Source organism: Crocodylus siamensis, chromosome 1, assembly GCF_052110815.1.
Source record: "Crocodylus siamensis isolate JL-2025a chromosome 1, ASM5211081v1, whole genome shotgun sequence".
In the NCBI taxonomy this organism is placed as follows: Eukaryota; Metazoa; Chordata; order Crocodylia; family Crocodylidae; genus Crocodylus; species Crocodylus siamensis.
In genome coordinates, this window is record NC_143395.1 from 89,203,209 (window position 1) to 89,215,748 (window position 12,540).

A 12,540-nucleotide genomic window follows, 5' to 3' on the forward strand; every position below is an offset into this window, starting at 1 on the left:
AACTTTTCCAGTTACCAGGCACCGAACAGACTCAGGGGAAAACTACCAACTCAAGTTATCTGCTATGAGAATGCAACCAAAACCTACCTAGCAATAGTAGTTTTAGTATCAGCAATACCCTTGTTGTAACATTCAAAATAGGAAGAGGTACTCTGAGACTTTCTACATCTTGAAATGAGAACTACAAACCTAATATAAAACCTATAAAACATAATTCACAGCATGCCTGATATCTACTCAGTACAGTCTCTGTGCCTAGGAAGAACACAATGTACTGACATAGAGGAAAAATAGTAGGCTGGTTTGGATAGACTCTGATAATTACCTTGGGAACAAGTCCAAAAAGAAACTGAAAAAAATCTTTCCAGAAGAAAATAAGGAGAATTAGATAGTCAAAAAGAGTTACCAAGAAAGTGTGATGGGATAATCTGTTCTCTCTGAAGCTGATGGTATAGGCAGTTAGCCAGAAATAAAAAGCACTACGGGCACTGGTTAATGAGCCTAAAGATATAACGGAGTAATAGTGGTGTTACAAGTTACCTTTGTACCATTTTAAAGGCACTTAAAACAGGAGGATCTATGTATTAAAGGGTATTAAACTGTGCTAAGCACACTCTAAGCATCTTAAAGTTATGCTACTTTGGGCAAAAGTTTTCTTTGAGCTGTTCTACCCAGCCTGAACCAGTCTGCTCTATGGAGATAAAGCAACCGATCTGCAGTCATCCAGCATCCCAGGATGCACAGCTCCCAGCCCTTCTACCACTGACAGCCTTTCTACCCTCCCAAGCTCTACTGCCTAGTGGGTGGTACTGGCCTCAAGCCAACCAGTGGGTATGACCTCAGCCCATGCTGGCTCCAAGACCCCAGAAGACCATACCCAGGCACCTGGGCCAGAAGCCAGGCATGCAGCCCTCCCCTCAGAGGCCTAAGCTTTTGTCCCACATCTGGGCAGTATCTTAAGCCAGGAGAATTAAGGGGGCATGGCTTCCCTTCCCAGCCTCCTGCATTCTGGTCAGGGTGGGGGAGGGGAGGAAAGGGCTACGTAACACGGCATGGCAGGGGCATGGAGCCCTGGGAGGCAGGCTTCTCTGGGCTCCATACTTTCACTGTGCTTAACCCCCGGTCAAGTAGAAAAGTTGCTGTACAGCTGAATAACCAGTGAAGCAAAACTAAAAGTTGGGGCAGGACACAGATAGCAGCCCAGGTCTATGAGCATTTCTACCAGTGAAGTTCACTAATTATACAGATCTGAAGGGAAAAGCAGACAACTTCAAAGATAAGAATGAAAAAAAGAATAAAGAAAAGTGTGTTACAGTTTAAGAGGGGGAGGGAGGAATGCAGAAGGCAGAGCTCCCAGTGTCAGCTGGAACACTGCCCTGAATCAGGGGACTCAGCTGAAAGTACCAGTAATCAGTTGGTCCAATGTTATGAATATCACATCTCATAGAGATGCCTGTGTGTCCAGTCTTGTCCAAGCATCAAAATGAGGCATGGTACCAAGGTGAGGTGGCAGGAAGGTTATGGTGTCAAGGTGAGGATAGGCCCAAGGTGGTTGTGGTACCAATGTGAGGATAGGCCCAAGGTGAGGTGGCAAGAAGGTTATATTTCTATTACTTTCTACTACTCCTGAGACGTTTGAGCCCTGTTTTGAAGTTATGCTGAAAGTTGCCATGAATTTACCCAGTTGTAAATAGGTTCCTGGTTATTCAAACTGTGAAGTCAAAGACAGTTAGACATAATGTTAGCCACATCTCTCCACTAGCTACATAAACTACCATCCCTTAACTGTGGTTGTTCGATGTTCTGTTAAGTTCAGGTATACTTTTGACTAAACAATATGAGAGCCTGAACAATGTGACCCTTCTCCAATGACAGTTGTCTGCTTTTCCCTTCAGATCTGTATAATTAGTGAACTTCACTGGTAGAAACACTCATAGACCTGGAAACCTCCCTGGTTGTCTTGAAGTCAGGGACTTAAATGGTGATGGCTCAGAATTATGATAACGGTGCAAAAAACTGCCTAGAATTTGCATCCCAAACAAAGTTTAAAAAGTTGTAGGTAAGGGCTCTTGAACTAAATGGACGAATAACCACCCCAAAAAGGTATTAGGAGTAAGTAGAGAACCTGCGAGGCACAGGAAAAGGGATTGATCAACACGGAAAACTTTATTTTGGAAGTAAGAAAGTGTAGGAATAAAGTGACAGTTGAGTTACACCTTGGAAAGGAAGGTAAAGCAAATAGTAAATGGTTCATTTAGCTCTGTAAAGGAGTAGAATTAAGAAAAGAGCACTTTATGTGTCTTACGAGCATACCAAAATAAAAATACTACATCCAAAGCAGGAGCAAAACTCACGCAGCTTAAGGCACTACATTCAAGGGTGGGAGAGTGGATAATCCCCAGTTCAGAATACTGAAAGAATTGTCAATGGAGCTGCAAGTCTATAAAAGACTGTTTAATAAATCTTCAAATTGGGGGTGGGACTATATGAGTGGAAAACAGGAAACACTGTATTTGTATGGGGGAAGGGGTAGGGAAGTGATCTGCTTAATTATCATGCTATTCAAGGCTTTAGGACTAATTTTGAAGAAAAGAATAATAATAGAAATGAAGGTAAAATGAAAAATAGATATATTTACAAAAGGTAAATTCTGCCAGAATAACCTTGATATCTTTCGTTGACATGTAATTCATTTTCTAGATTGGCAAATCATTTGATAGGATGCCACATGGGAAATTATTAGTCATGCTGGAGAAGATGGGGACAAGAATTGTATGAAACTGGCTAAAGGGGAGATTAAAAAGTGTTAGGCTGAAAGAGAAAGTATCTTGTTAGGGGAGAGTAACTAATGGAGTACTAATCTGATTTAATATTTTTATTAATGACCTCAGCCAGAAAAAAAAAGGACTGTATTAGTGAAATATGCTGATGACACAAAGTTGGGAGACATTAATATTGGGAAGAACTGGAATATCGTGGATAAACTGAATAATGTTAAAGACTAGAGTAATAGAAGTAGGATGCAATTTAATAATACAGAACACAGATAATTGACAGGGAAAACATTCTGCTACAGAAGGAAAAGATAGAGGGGGAGAAAGAGCTGGGTGCATTAGCGCATCATAGGAAAACTATTAACCTTAATAGTCTATTTTGATGTAGCCATGAAAGGCAAATGTGATGCTATAACATATCAGCTGAGGCATTTTCATTACAGATATGAAATATGAATGCCATCATGCAAGGCATGGGTAAGATCTCATTTAAAATTCTTGTGTGCAGTTCTGGTCACTGGTGTTCAAGAAAGACGAACTCAGAATGGAAGTCAAACTAAGCTGATCATGGGAACAGACAGGGCTTATTAGGTAAGACACTAAAAGAACTTGGCCTGTTTAGCCTAGGAAGAGCAAAGCAGAAGGGCAATGTAGTTGCGGTCTATAAATACATCAGCTGTGTCAACATTATAGACAGACACGAGCTATGTAAGCTGAGGAGTAATATTGTCTTAAAAATCCATGGATATAAACTGGCCATGAATAAATTTAAACCAGAAGTTAGAAGATTTTTCATCATGAAAAGTGAACTTCTAAATTGGCCTTTCAAAAGAAGTAGTGGTGAAAACCTAATTAAGTTTAAGATGAAGCCTGATAAATTTTAAAACATGATTGCATAATGAGGAGATGATACCTGGTGGCCCCTTCCTTTCCTATGTCCCTAAAAGCTGAAGTTATATTTTCTCTTTGTTACTTGCTCTCTGTTTTAGCTTTGACAACACTTTCAGGTAGTCAACAGTCTCTGCTCAATTGCAAAATTCTTCCTTCAGCAATATACGGTTCCTCTTCTTCCTCCTTCAGGAGTTTCCTTTTTGTTGTTTCCTCTTCAATGGACTTTTTTTGGCTCAGCTCTGCTCCTGACATTTACTCAGTCACAAATCAAGGAATATTTCTCAGATTCCAAATATACACCTGCTAATACACTACTTCAGCCACCCACTACTTCAAAACCAAAAAGTTTTCTACCTGTCCTAGGTGTTTCAATAAGACTAGTTTTAGGAATGTTTTGTTTATTATTTCATATTTCCTAAGTTCAGAATATTTTGTATCTCCCTTTGGCTCAGATCCGCCTTTATTTGTACTCACTCATAAACCTCCTCCCACATTATCAGTTCTCTAATAAACTCACCAAAGAGCATTAATCATATCTTAAAATATAAAACTATGAAGATAAATTCTTGCTATTAATAGTATTGGCTATTTGGTAAAAAATAGTTCATGATCTGTTTTTCATAACACTTATTCTTAGTTTTATTAAATAAAGAACAGCATATTTTGATTGCTGAAAGTGTAACTTAGCCAGTTAGGTACATTACCTTGACTGGGTCCCACTGACCAAAACAACTTTGATGTTTATAGGAAAGAACCAGCATCTTGCGTGCAAGGGACAGACTGATTGGGTAACATTTCTCAAAAATGCTTTCACGATGTTCCACCAGATGCTTCACCTTATTATAAATTTGGTAACGTACGATGTGAGGTTTTCGTCCTCCACTGATGGTGATTTGGGGTATTAACAATCTTTCAAGTTCTTCCTGATTTACCGGTAATTGAAACAGAACATATGATAATGCTACCAGGAGTCACATGTTATGAGAATGGGTGATATGCACAATAACATCCAGGGCTATTACATTCAGTGTTAGATTTATCCATTTACAATCAGTGAATTGAACTAAATTCCTTGGTTACTGCACCTCAACTTCACCTGATCAATGGCTGACCCCTAAGTAGTTAATATTTTATGTAGGTTAGCATCATTATATATATAAATTAAATAAGAAAACTGTATAGTTTACATTGACATTAAAGAATCCACTTCCATTCAGGTAAATTAAAAAAATGACTTATCAAAACCAACGAAATGACATTTTCTCTTTTACCTTTCCCCATTTATTGCTTAATTACTTATGTATAAAATATTGCTGCCTATTATCCATTGATCCATACTGAGGTTTTGAAGCAAGTTAGAGTCTGTTGTAAAGAAAACTGAGAGAGTCTGGTGTCGTGGTTTTAGAACATATGAACATAAGAGATGCCATCCTGTGTCAGACCACAGGTCTATTTAGCCCAGTATTTTATATCACACAGTGGCTAAGGGGGAGAGGATTTATGCAGGGCCTTTCTAAAGTGATCTGTCCCTTGCCCCTCTCCTTACAACTTAAGACATTTAGGACCTAGGAAAGAGTGACTTCAAAGCCACTCTCCCAAAACACTAATAGAAAATCTTTGGGCAAAAACAGTGATCTTTCCCTTGTAACAGGTTTCTTCCTGAAGTGGAAGGAGTATTAAAAAGTTATTCTTAACTCATCTGAATTTTAATCTTTCAGATGATAATAGACTGAAACTTGAATATGGCAGCAATGGTTATAATAATCATTATAGTAATAGGTTGAATTTTGGTTATGTCTATACTGATAGGATTGACCCTCAGGTCATTTTTAAGTACATATGCTGACTATCTAAGCCAGGGGTGGATAAAATACAGGCCGAAGGCTGGGTCCAGTCTGTGGGCGCCCACCAATTAATTGTACACCACCCTGCCTGTGTACCTCACTCCCACTCTTTTGCACAGGAGAGCATGGGTTTGGCCAGCATGCACTGCTGCAGTGGCTGGGGGACCTGCTCAGCTTCCCCAGCCTCCAGCAGCTCCTTCTCCTGCCCCTGTTGCAGTGCTCACTCAAGGCACCAGGCAGGGAAGGGGCAGCAGCAACAGCAGGTGGGTGGGTGGTGGGAACTGCAGCTGGATGGGAGCACGGAGCATGGGGACTGGGGTTGGGGGGAGCATGGAGCCCAGGGCATGTACCCAGGGGGACTGGGAATGTGGAGCTCAGGTAGGCAGGATTTGGGTGTGTGGCATTTGTGGGGTGTGAGGGAGGATGGGGGTGTGTGAGGACCCCCCCCACACACACACTTGTTCCCATGGTGCACAGCCCCCACTGCCAACTGCAGCAGCAGGCATGGGCCTGATATGAAAATCGCGGTTCGTTTCTTTGGAGGCTCACGAATAATAATTCCTCAGGCACACATTGTTAGTAACACAAAGGATATATTTGCAAATAGGGTCAGAGTGAAGACAAAAGACCACTCTGCCCCCGAGGAAAACTCTTAGCTGGCTTTTATCCCTTCCCTCCTGGGCACGTGTGCAGAAGCAGGAACTCTTACAACTCATTTCCGGTTCATACAAACATACATGAAATGACGTCACGTCATCCGTCGCATGTGCATTATAATTAACTACTTAAGTATGCGGGGCGGATAGGCATATATGCATTAGCTAATTACGCATGCTTAGAAAGCTCTCCAGGTTACCAAAAGTTCAAACCCCCCCTTTCTCAAGGACACAGCCAATTAAATCACAGTTTCTGTAATCTACAAGAGTAGAGGCAGAGGAGTTTGAAGGTATGTGTGATTTAGTGTAGGAAAAAGATAGTAAATTAGCGAGATGTCCTTGGTGGTGTTTCTTCTTATCAGGTACGAGATACAAACTGTGCAGTTCTAACAACACTCTATTCATTATACATTTTTAATAATATTTCTAACAGGCCCTTGGGATGTTCATGGCCTGTGCAAGCACAGCCACCCAGCAGCATGCAGCTCCAGGAGCTGCATGTGGTAGTAAGGAGCAGAGTCAAGCCAGTCTGCCTCTATGACGTGGGGCTCCCTGTGGGTCACACACAATTCCCAGCACTCGCACACCACCCCGGCACTCGCACACCACTGGGGGGAAGCCCCGCAAGATGGAACCAGCTGCTTTCCTTGCTCTTTGCTGCCATGTGCAGGTCCTGAGAGTCTGGTGGAAGTGGAGGTGAGCCCCGCCCCCTGCTTCCTGGTAGAGTCCCGGGACCTGCATGTGGTGGCAGGGAGCAGGCAAGGCAGCCGGGTCTATCATGCAGGGCTTTCCTCTGGTGGTGCACGAGTGCTGGGAGCTGCGTGTGACCTACAGGGAGCACTCATAATAGAGATGGGCTGGTCTGGCTCCACTACATACCCCCACAAGCAGCTCCTGGAACTGGCTGGAGCATCACACTACCATGCAGCAGTGCCTGCACGGACCATGAATTCTCCAAGGGCCCTTGCCTGCTGCTGCTGCTGGCTGTAGGGGCTGTGTGCTGGGCGGGGGTGGGGGGGAGCTCCCCCCCACCCCACGTCTCACAAGTGCCACACACCCACACCATGAACGTGTAACATTAGGACCAACCTAGTCACTGCTGCTGCTTCTCCCCTCTGCCCACCTGCAGCATGGCACAGCAGAAGCCCCCTCTGCTGGACCCCATGCCACCTGAGTGTCATGTGACATGGTGCAGACAGAGCTCCGCTTGGGCTGGATTCCAAAAACTCGGTGGGCTGGATCTGGCCCATGGGCCATAAATTGCCAACCCCTAACGTAGACACCAGTCGCACAGACTAAAGTGTATTATATTAATGGTTCGTATGGCTCAGACTGGTTGAGTGCAATCTTAGGATCAACCCTGCTTATCAGTGTAGACATACCTTTAGTGGTAAAGCTGTATTTAGAATTAGAATATTGTGCTACAAAGTACCCGATCTTGTAATGTGCAAAAGAACTGATATGTCAGTAGAAATGTTTAAATATTTACCATGCAGTAAATAATGTTTTCTTTAAATTTCAGTGCATTCTGTTTCAATTACCTATGAAGACAGCCAGAAATCCAGTTGAAGCTACACTTCAGATTTTAACAACAGTATCTAAACTTTGTTTTTAACTTAGTCTTTACATAGATAAAGTTCCCAATTTATTGCAATTAGATTTGCCAGTGAAAAGAACATTAGGATTTTTCCCACCAGGAATTTTATCTGTATAAGAGTCTTAGGAATATCATATATTGATTTTGAAGCTAGAAGGTACTATTATGATCCTTAGGGATCCAGGTTTCTGTTTCCCATGGAACAATGTGGAAAAATGCAGATTTTCCCCTTTAAAGGAGAGAAACGTGGGAAATTGCAGGTTTTCCCTTGCAGCACAGGAACCCCCACCTGGGACAGTGGGTGTGACAGGCATCCCCATCTCCTTCCTTCAGTCTGTGTCAGGGCCAGATGTATTCCACCACTCTCTGCACAACGTGCAGCCGCCACAGCTACAGCCACAGCGACAGCCACAGCCACAGCTACAGTCACCGTGCTCCAGCCTGAGCAGGATGGGGACTGCCTGGAGCCCCTTGTACTTCTGCTGCCCACAGAATGGCCCAAGCCAGAGCTGCACTTGGCTTCAAGCTGCTGCTGTGGAGCACAGCACTGGTCCTCCCAGCCCCAGCCCCAGCCAGCAGTGTAGGGCAGCATGTGGTGCCTCAGCCACTGCCTGTGTTTTCACAGAAGGTGTGCTGCATGCATCTCATGCTGTAGGCTGTTCCTGCCGTGCCCCTGCAGACCACCATCCTGTGAGTCTGCACTGGGCAAGAGGCAGCTGGGGGCCCCCTTCTGATTTTCCATGATAAAAGTTCTGATTTTCCATGATAAAAAAACCAAAATCAAATGCCAAAATATATAGGTATTTAGAATATATTTTATTATGATTGAGGCACTGGTAGGCTTCCAAACTACTTTAACATTGTAAATCTATCAATAAAGTATTGTGTTCAACTGATACTCATATATATAGTGGCATTTCATTTAATCACCCAAATATGTGGATTTTGGGGGTTTTTAATCAGAGAATTTGGGATTTTTAAACAGAGAAAACCAGGATCTCTGAAGATCATTTAGTCTGACCTCATGCATAAACTGGTTTATTAAGAGGAAATAAAGACATCAGGTACTATAAAACTGAAATATGACAACTAAATTAAGTCAGCTTTACTAAATTGAAATAATGTCTTGTCTCATGTCATATTATAATTTAATAAATTAGATCATGAGTAACGTACCTGCACGCCTTGTAAATTGTTACTATCTGCTTCATACCTCTCTGCAATTTCATTTTTCATACGTTCAACAGCATCATCTTCCTGCTCTTCTTCTTCTTCTTCTTCCCCTTCTTCTTTTGGGAACTCTTCCTCAAGAATAGCTTCAATATCTTTCTCCTCATCCTCATCATCACTGGCCTCTTCATCATCCTTATCTGTTAGATCCTAAAGTGCCAAATGTTCAACTATAGTGTAGAAGTAAAGACAAAAATTCTCTCCTCATCCCTCTCCCTCCCCTTTTTCTGACCATTGTTTAACTTCTAAACAGTTTGCTAAGATTGTTCCCAGAGTTGTTTAGATAGTGATAAACAAATATAATCAAGGAAAGGACAGGATGGCACATTAGATACTAACTTGTTCAGAGATAATAAAAAGATAATAGAGGAAAAGTATCCTAAGACAGACCTCTTCATGGTTATGAAAAACTAAGTTTGCTTTTGTGAGCAATTTATTGTCAGTGACAGCTTCCTGTTTTGGAGTGATTTGGATCTGAATCTTTTTCTTTGAGTCAAATTATAATGACAAGAATTTATAGTGGTAACCCTCAAAAAAGATGTCTGATTTAACTGGTTGCATTTTAATCTGTAAAAGCTGCTGAAATCAATGTGCAATCTTACCAGTGAATATTTATTAAAGTTGAAACTGAAATATTTTTATACCTTGTTCATCCCCTCACTACCTGAGATCAATTTATGTTGTTATACCTAATTATTTTGGAAGTGGGAAGAAATGGTTGCACAGATGGTTCACTGTTGAAAAAACAGTGTTGGAAAATGCTATCAATATCTCAAATTATAAGCTTTATAAATAATTATACTAATTAAATAAAATAAACTCCAGTGTGTTTTTATGGTAACAGAATTCTTAAAGATATCTAAAGAAAAAGCTCAGCAAAATTCAGACTAATATTTATAGAGCTGAATGAGTCTGCTCATGCTTAAAAGTTAATATATGATTAAGTACTTCGGTGCATTTGGGCTCATCCTTAGAAGTGATTTAAAATATAGTCATGAACACTACAGAGCACAATCTCTAATGTGTAGCACTGTTTCCAATATATATTAAAATGCCTTAAGTAAAGATAAGGTAAGAGTGAAAAATAGATGTTTCTTATAGCTTGCTACATATTAGTCTAAATAAATAACTCTTAGATACTATGGTGACATACATTTAGATATTTCTAAAGCAGGTGAACATAAATACTTTTTGTAACATGCTGAGCAGTGTGTGTGTGTGTGTGTGTGTGTGTGTGGTGGGGGTGTGTTTGGACTCCCACCCATAGAAAATAGGGCTGTGCAAAGATTCAGAGCGGGAAGGGGAGGGGAGTTCTGTACTGAATATTTTGAGTATGTGCACTCCCAAAGAGGCTAGTCCATGTTGTGTTTGTCTCCTGTTGCTTCTGCTGTTTTGCTTAACAGCATTTATTTAAGCCTTTGTTTCATACAGTAAAGATGGTTGCCCTGTTTATGTGATCTCACTGAGACAGACAAAACCCTATAACATACAAAACTTGTATTTATATCCCGTTCATTCTACTTTCTTACCTCCTCTTTCTTTTTTGCTTGCTCTGCTAGAAGTTCTGCCCTTCTTTTAGCAATCTTCTCATCCTGTTAGTAAGGAAAGAAAAAGTAATAAAACAACAATACTTTGACTTCCTGTTACGTCTCTCATCTGAAGATTTCAGTGGAGCTCACTTGTTTGATATGCTAATAAAAGGAACAAAATGTCAATAGTTTTGGACCAAATCTCTAAGGCTTACCTAATAAAAAAAATCTCATTTAGTCAGTATACATAGGTAAAAATGAATAAGAACTTCAACATTTCTTTCTCTGTATTTCTTATAGGTGGAGGTGGTAGCATTGATTAAGAGTTCATCTTGACCAACACTTTACATTATAAGACTTTTACTTTGAATTGTATACACTTTTGCAGATTTTATTTTCACCATGTTGAAAAAAATCTTACAACCTCTATGCTGAGAAGCTGGAGCATCTCTACATTTTGAAGCTGAGTCTGAAACTTTGGCAAAAGGGGCAGCTGGCTATCTCGGATGTTTTTTGCTGTTCTCATTTAAAACTGTACAAAATTGGCAATGTTATAAACCTCTGAAATATCTCAATTCACACACAGGTGCTAAAGGCTTGTCAAGTATTTGACAGCAAAGTCTTTGAAGTTCTTTCAATTCTACATTGGGCATTTCGTTGAAACTTAATGGTGAAACCATCCTTTCTTTTTCTGCAGTTCTGACTCGTTTGTTATACACTTTCCCATTTCTTTAACTAACGAAGCAGGAACCTACATATAACAGCCTCATTAAATATACAGTCCTGATTTGTGCTCTGAAGATAATCCATCTTGTTCACTGAGATGGCTGTCCTACAGAAAAAATAACAAGTGACCAAATAATTAAAAACTGTATCATAATACAAAAGGACAAGGAAGCTGAATTAAAGTTACTCAGTTAGTCATTTTTCTGTGCTTTCCTAAATGAAGTGCCTGACAATCTTTTAATGCAGTTTTATGTTTATGTTTTCCTAGGTTTTAAGTACCAACAACCACATAATTCATCAGTGAATGTCCCAGCCCAGATACTCCAGAGCATGTCTTGTCCACCTGCTACTGCTTGCATGCCCTATACCCAGAAATGTGCCAATGTAACAGTTTCAGGTACATCCTCTAGCATTCGTCTTGAAGACCTCAGTACCCAACATGCTTAAGTGGTTGCCAGAGATACTCTCAGAGGAACGTCTTAACAATTATGGCTTTGGGAAAACTCAAGCAGGAAGGGGTAGATAAAGTATGTTCTAGAATGCCCTTCTATGATAGGTACATGACACAGACATACGCCACTTGAGCTACCAAAGTAACTTATAAAGGATAACAACCCACTACAACCATGTAATCCAGAAATTAGAGCAAGATGAGACACATTTTGCCAGCAAACCTCCAAGCTATTTACTAATAGAAAAGACTAATGCATGAGACTAATGAATCTTGGGTTTTATTCCATGTTTTCAAGAGAGTCTTTTCTAGTAGTTACACACAGTTCATTCCCCAAGCCACAGCCCTTTAAGTCCCAACCTGACTTCATCTGAGTCCCCTCTCTGACTCCACTTTGGCTCATCAAAAACCAATTCCCACTTTTACCCAATCTCTCCATGTTCCAAGTCTCCCCTTAGTTTCAGTTTCCTCCTTTACTCCTCTCCCCTCCACATTCTGATCAGATTTCTTCTTCCTGGCTCTTAGTATATTGGCAGCAGAAGACAGTACATTGAGAGTATGTCTATACCATTCAGTTATGATGCCAGTCAACGTACTGATATATGTTGTGCTTGTTGGCTTAGAAATGGTATTTAAAGGTCTGTTTTTTTGGGAATTGGCTTATAGGTATAGATATATACATTATATGGGGTCAAGATGGGCAGCAGGGGTTAGCTGGATTTTTTTAAAGAGTTTGGGAGACACACACACAGCTTCTCATGACCCTGAAAACAGACAGGCTATCTAACACAACAAGGCCAATGGATGGATACAACCTGAAAATTATGGAGGGGGCATGCCAT

At 40.8% G+C, this 12,540-nt stretch overlaps 1 protein-coding gene across 1 annotated transcript in view; it reads right to left on the reverse strand.

Moving 5' to 3' along the window:
- The window catches only part of AK9 (adenylate kinase 9), a 181,604-nt gene that overhangs the window by 22,262 nt on the left and 146,802 nt on the right, over positions 1-12,540 (reverse strand). Inside the window, exons 27-29 of the mRNA XM_090037720.1 lie at positions 10,522-10,584; positions 8,939-9,142; positions 4,370-4,588 (exon numbers count right to left, since the gene is read on the reverse strand). Coding sequence (XP_089893846.1) covers positions 4,370-4,588; positions 8,939-9,142; positions 10,522-10,584 — 486 coding nt within the window. The remainder of the gene's footprint in view (positions 1-4,369; positions 4,589-8,938; positions 9,143-10,521; positions 10,585-12,540) is intronic.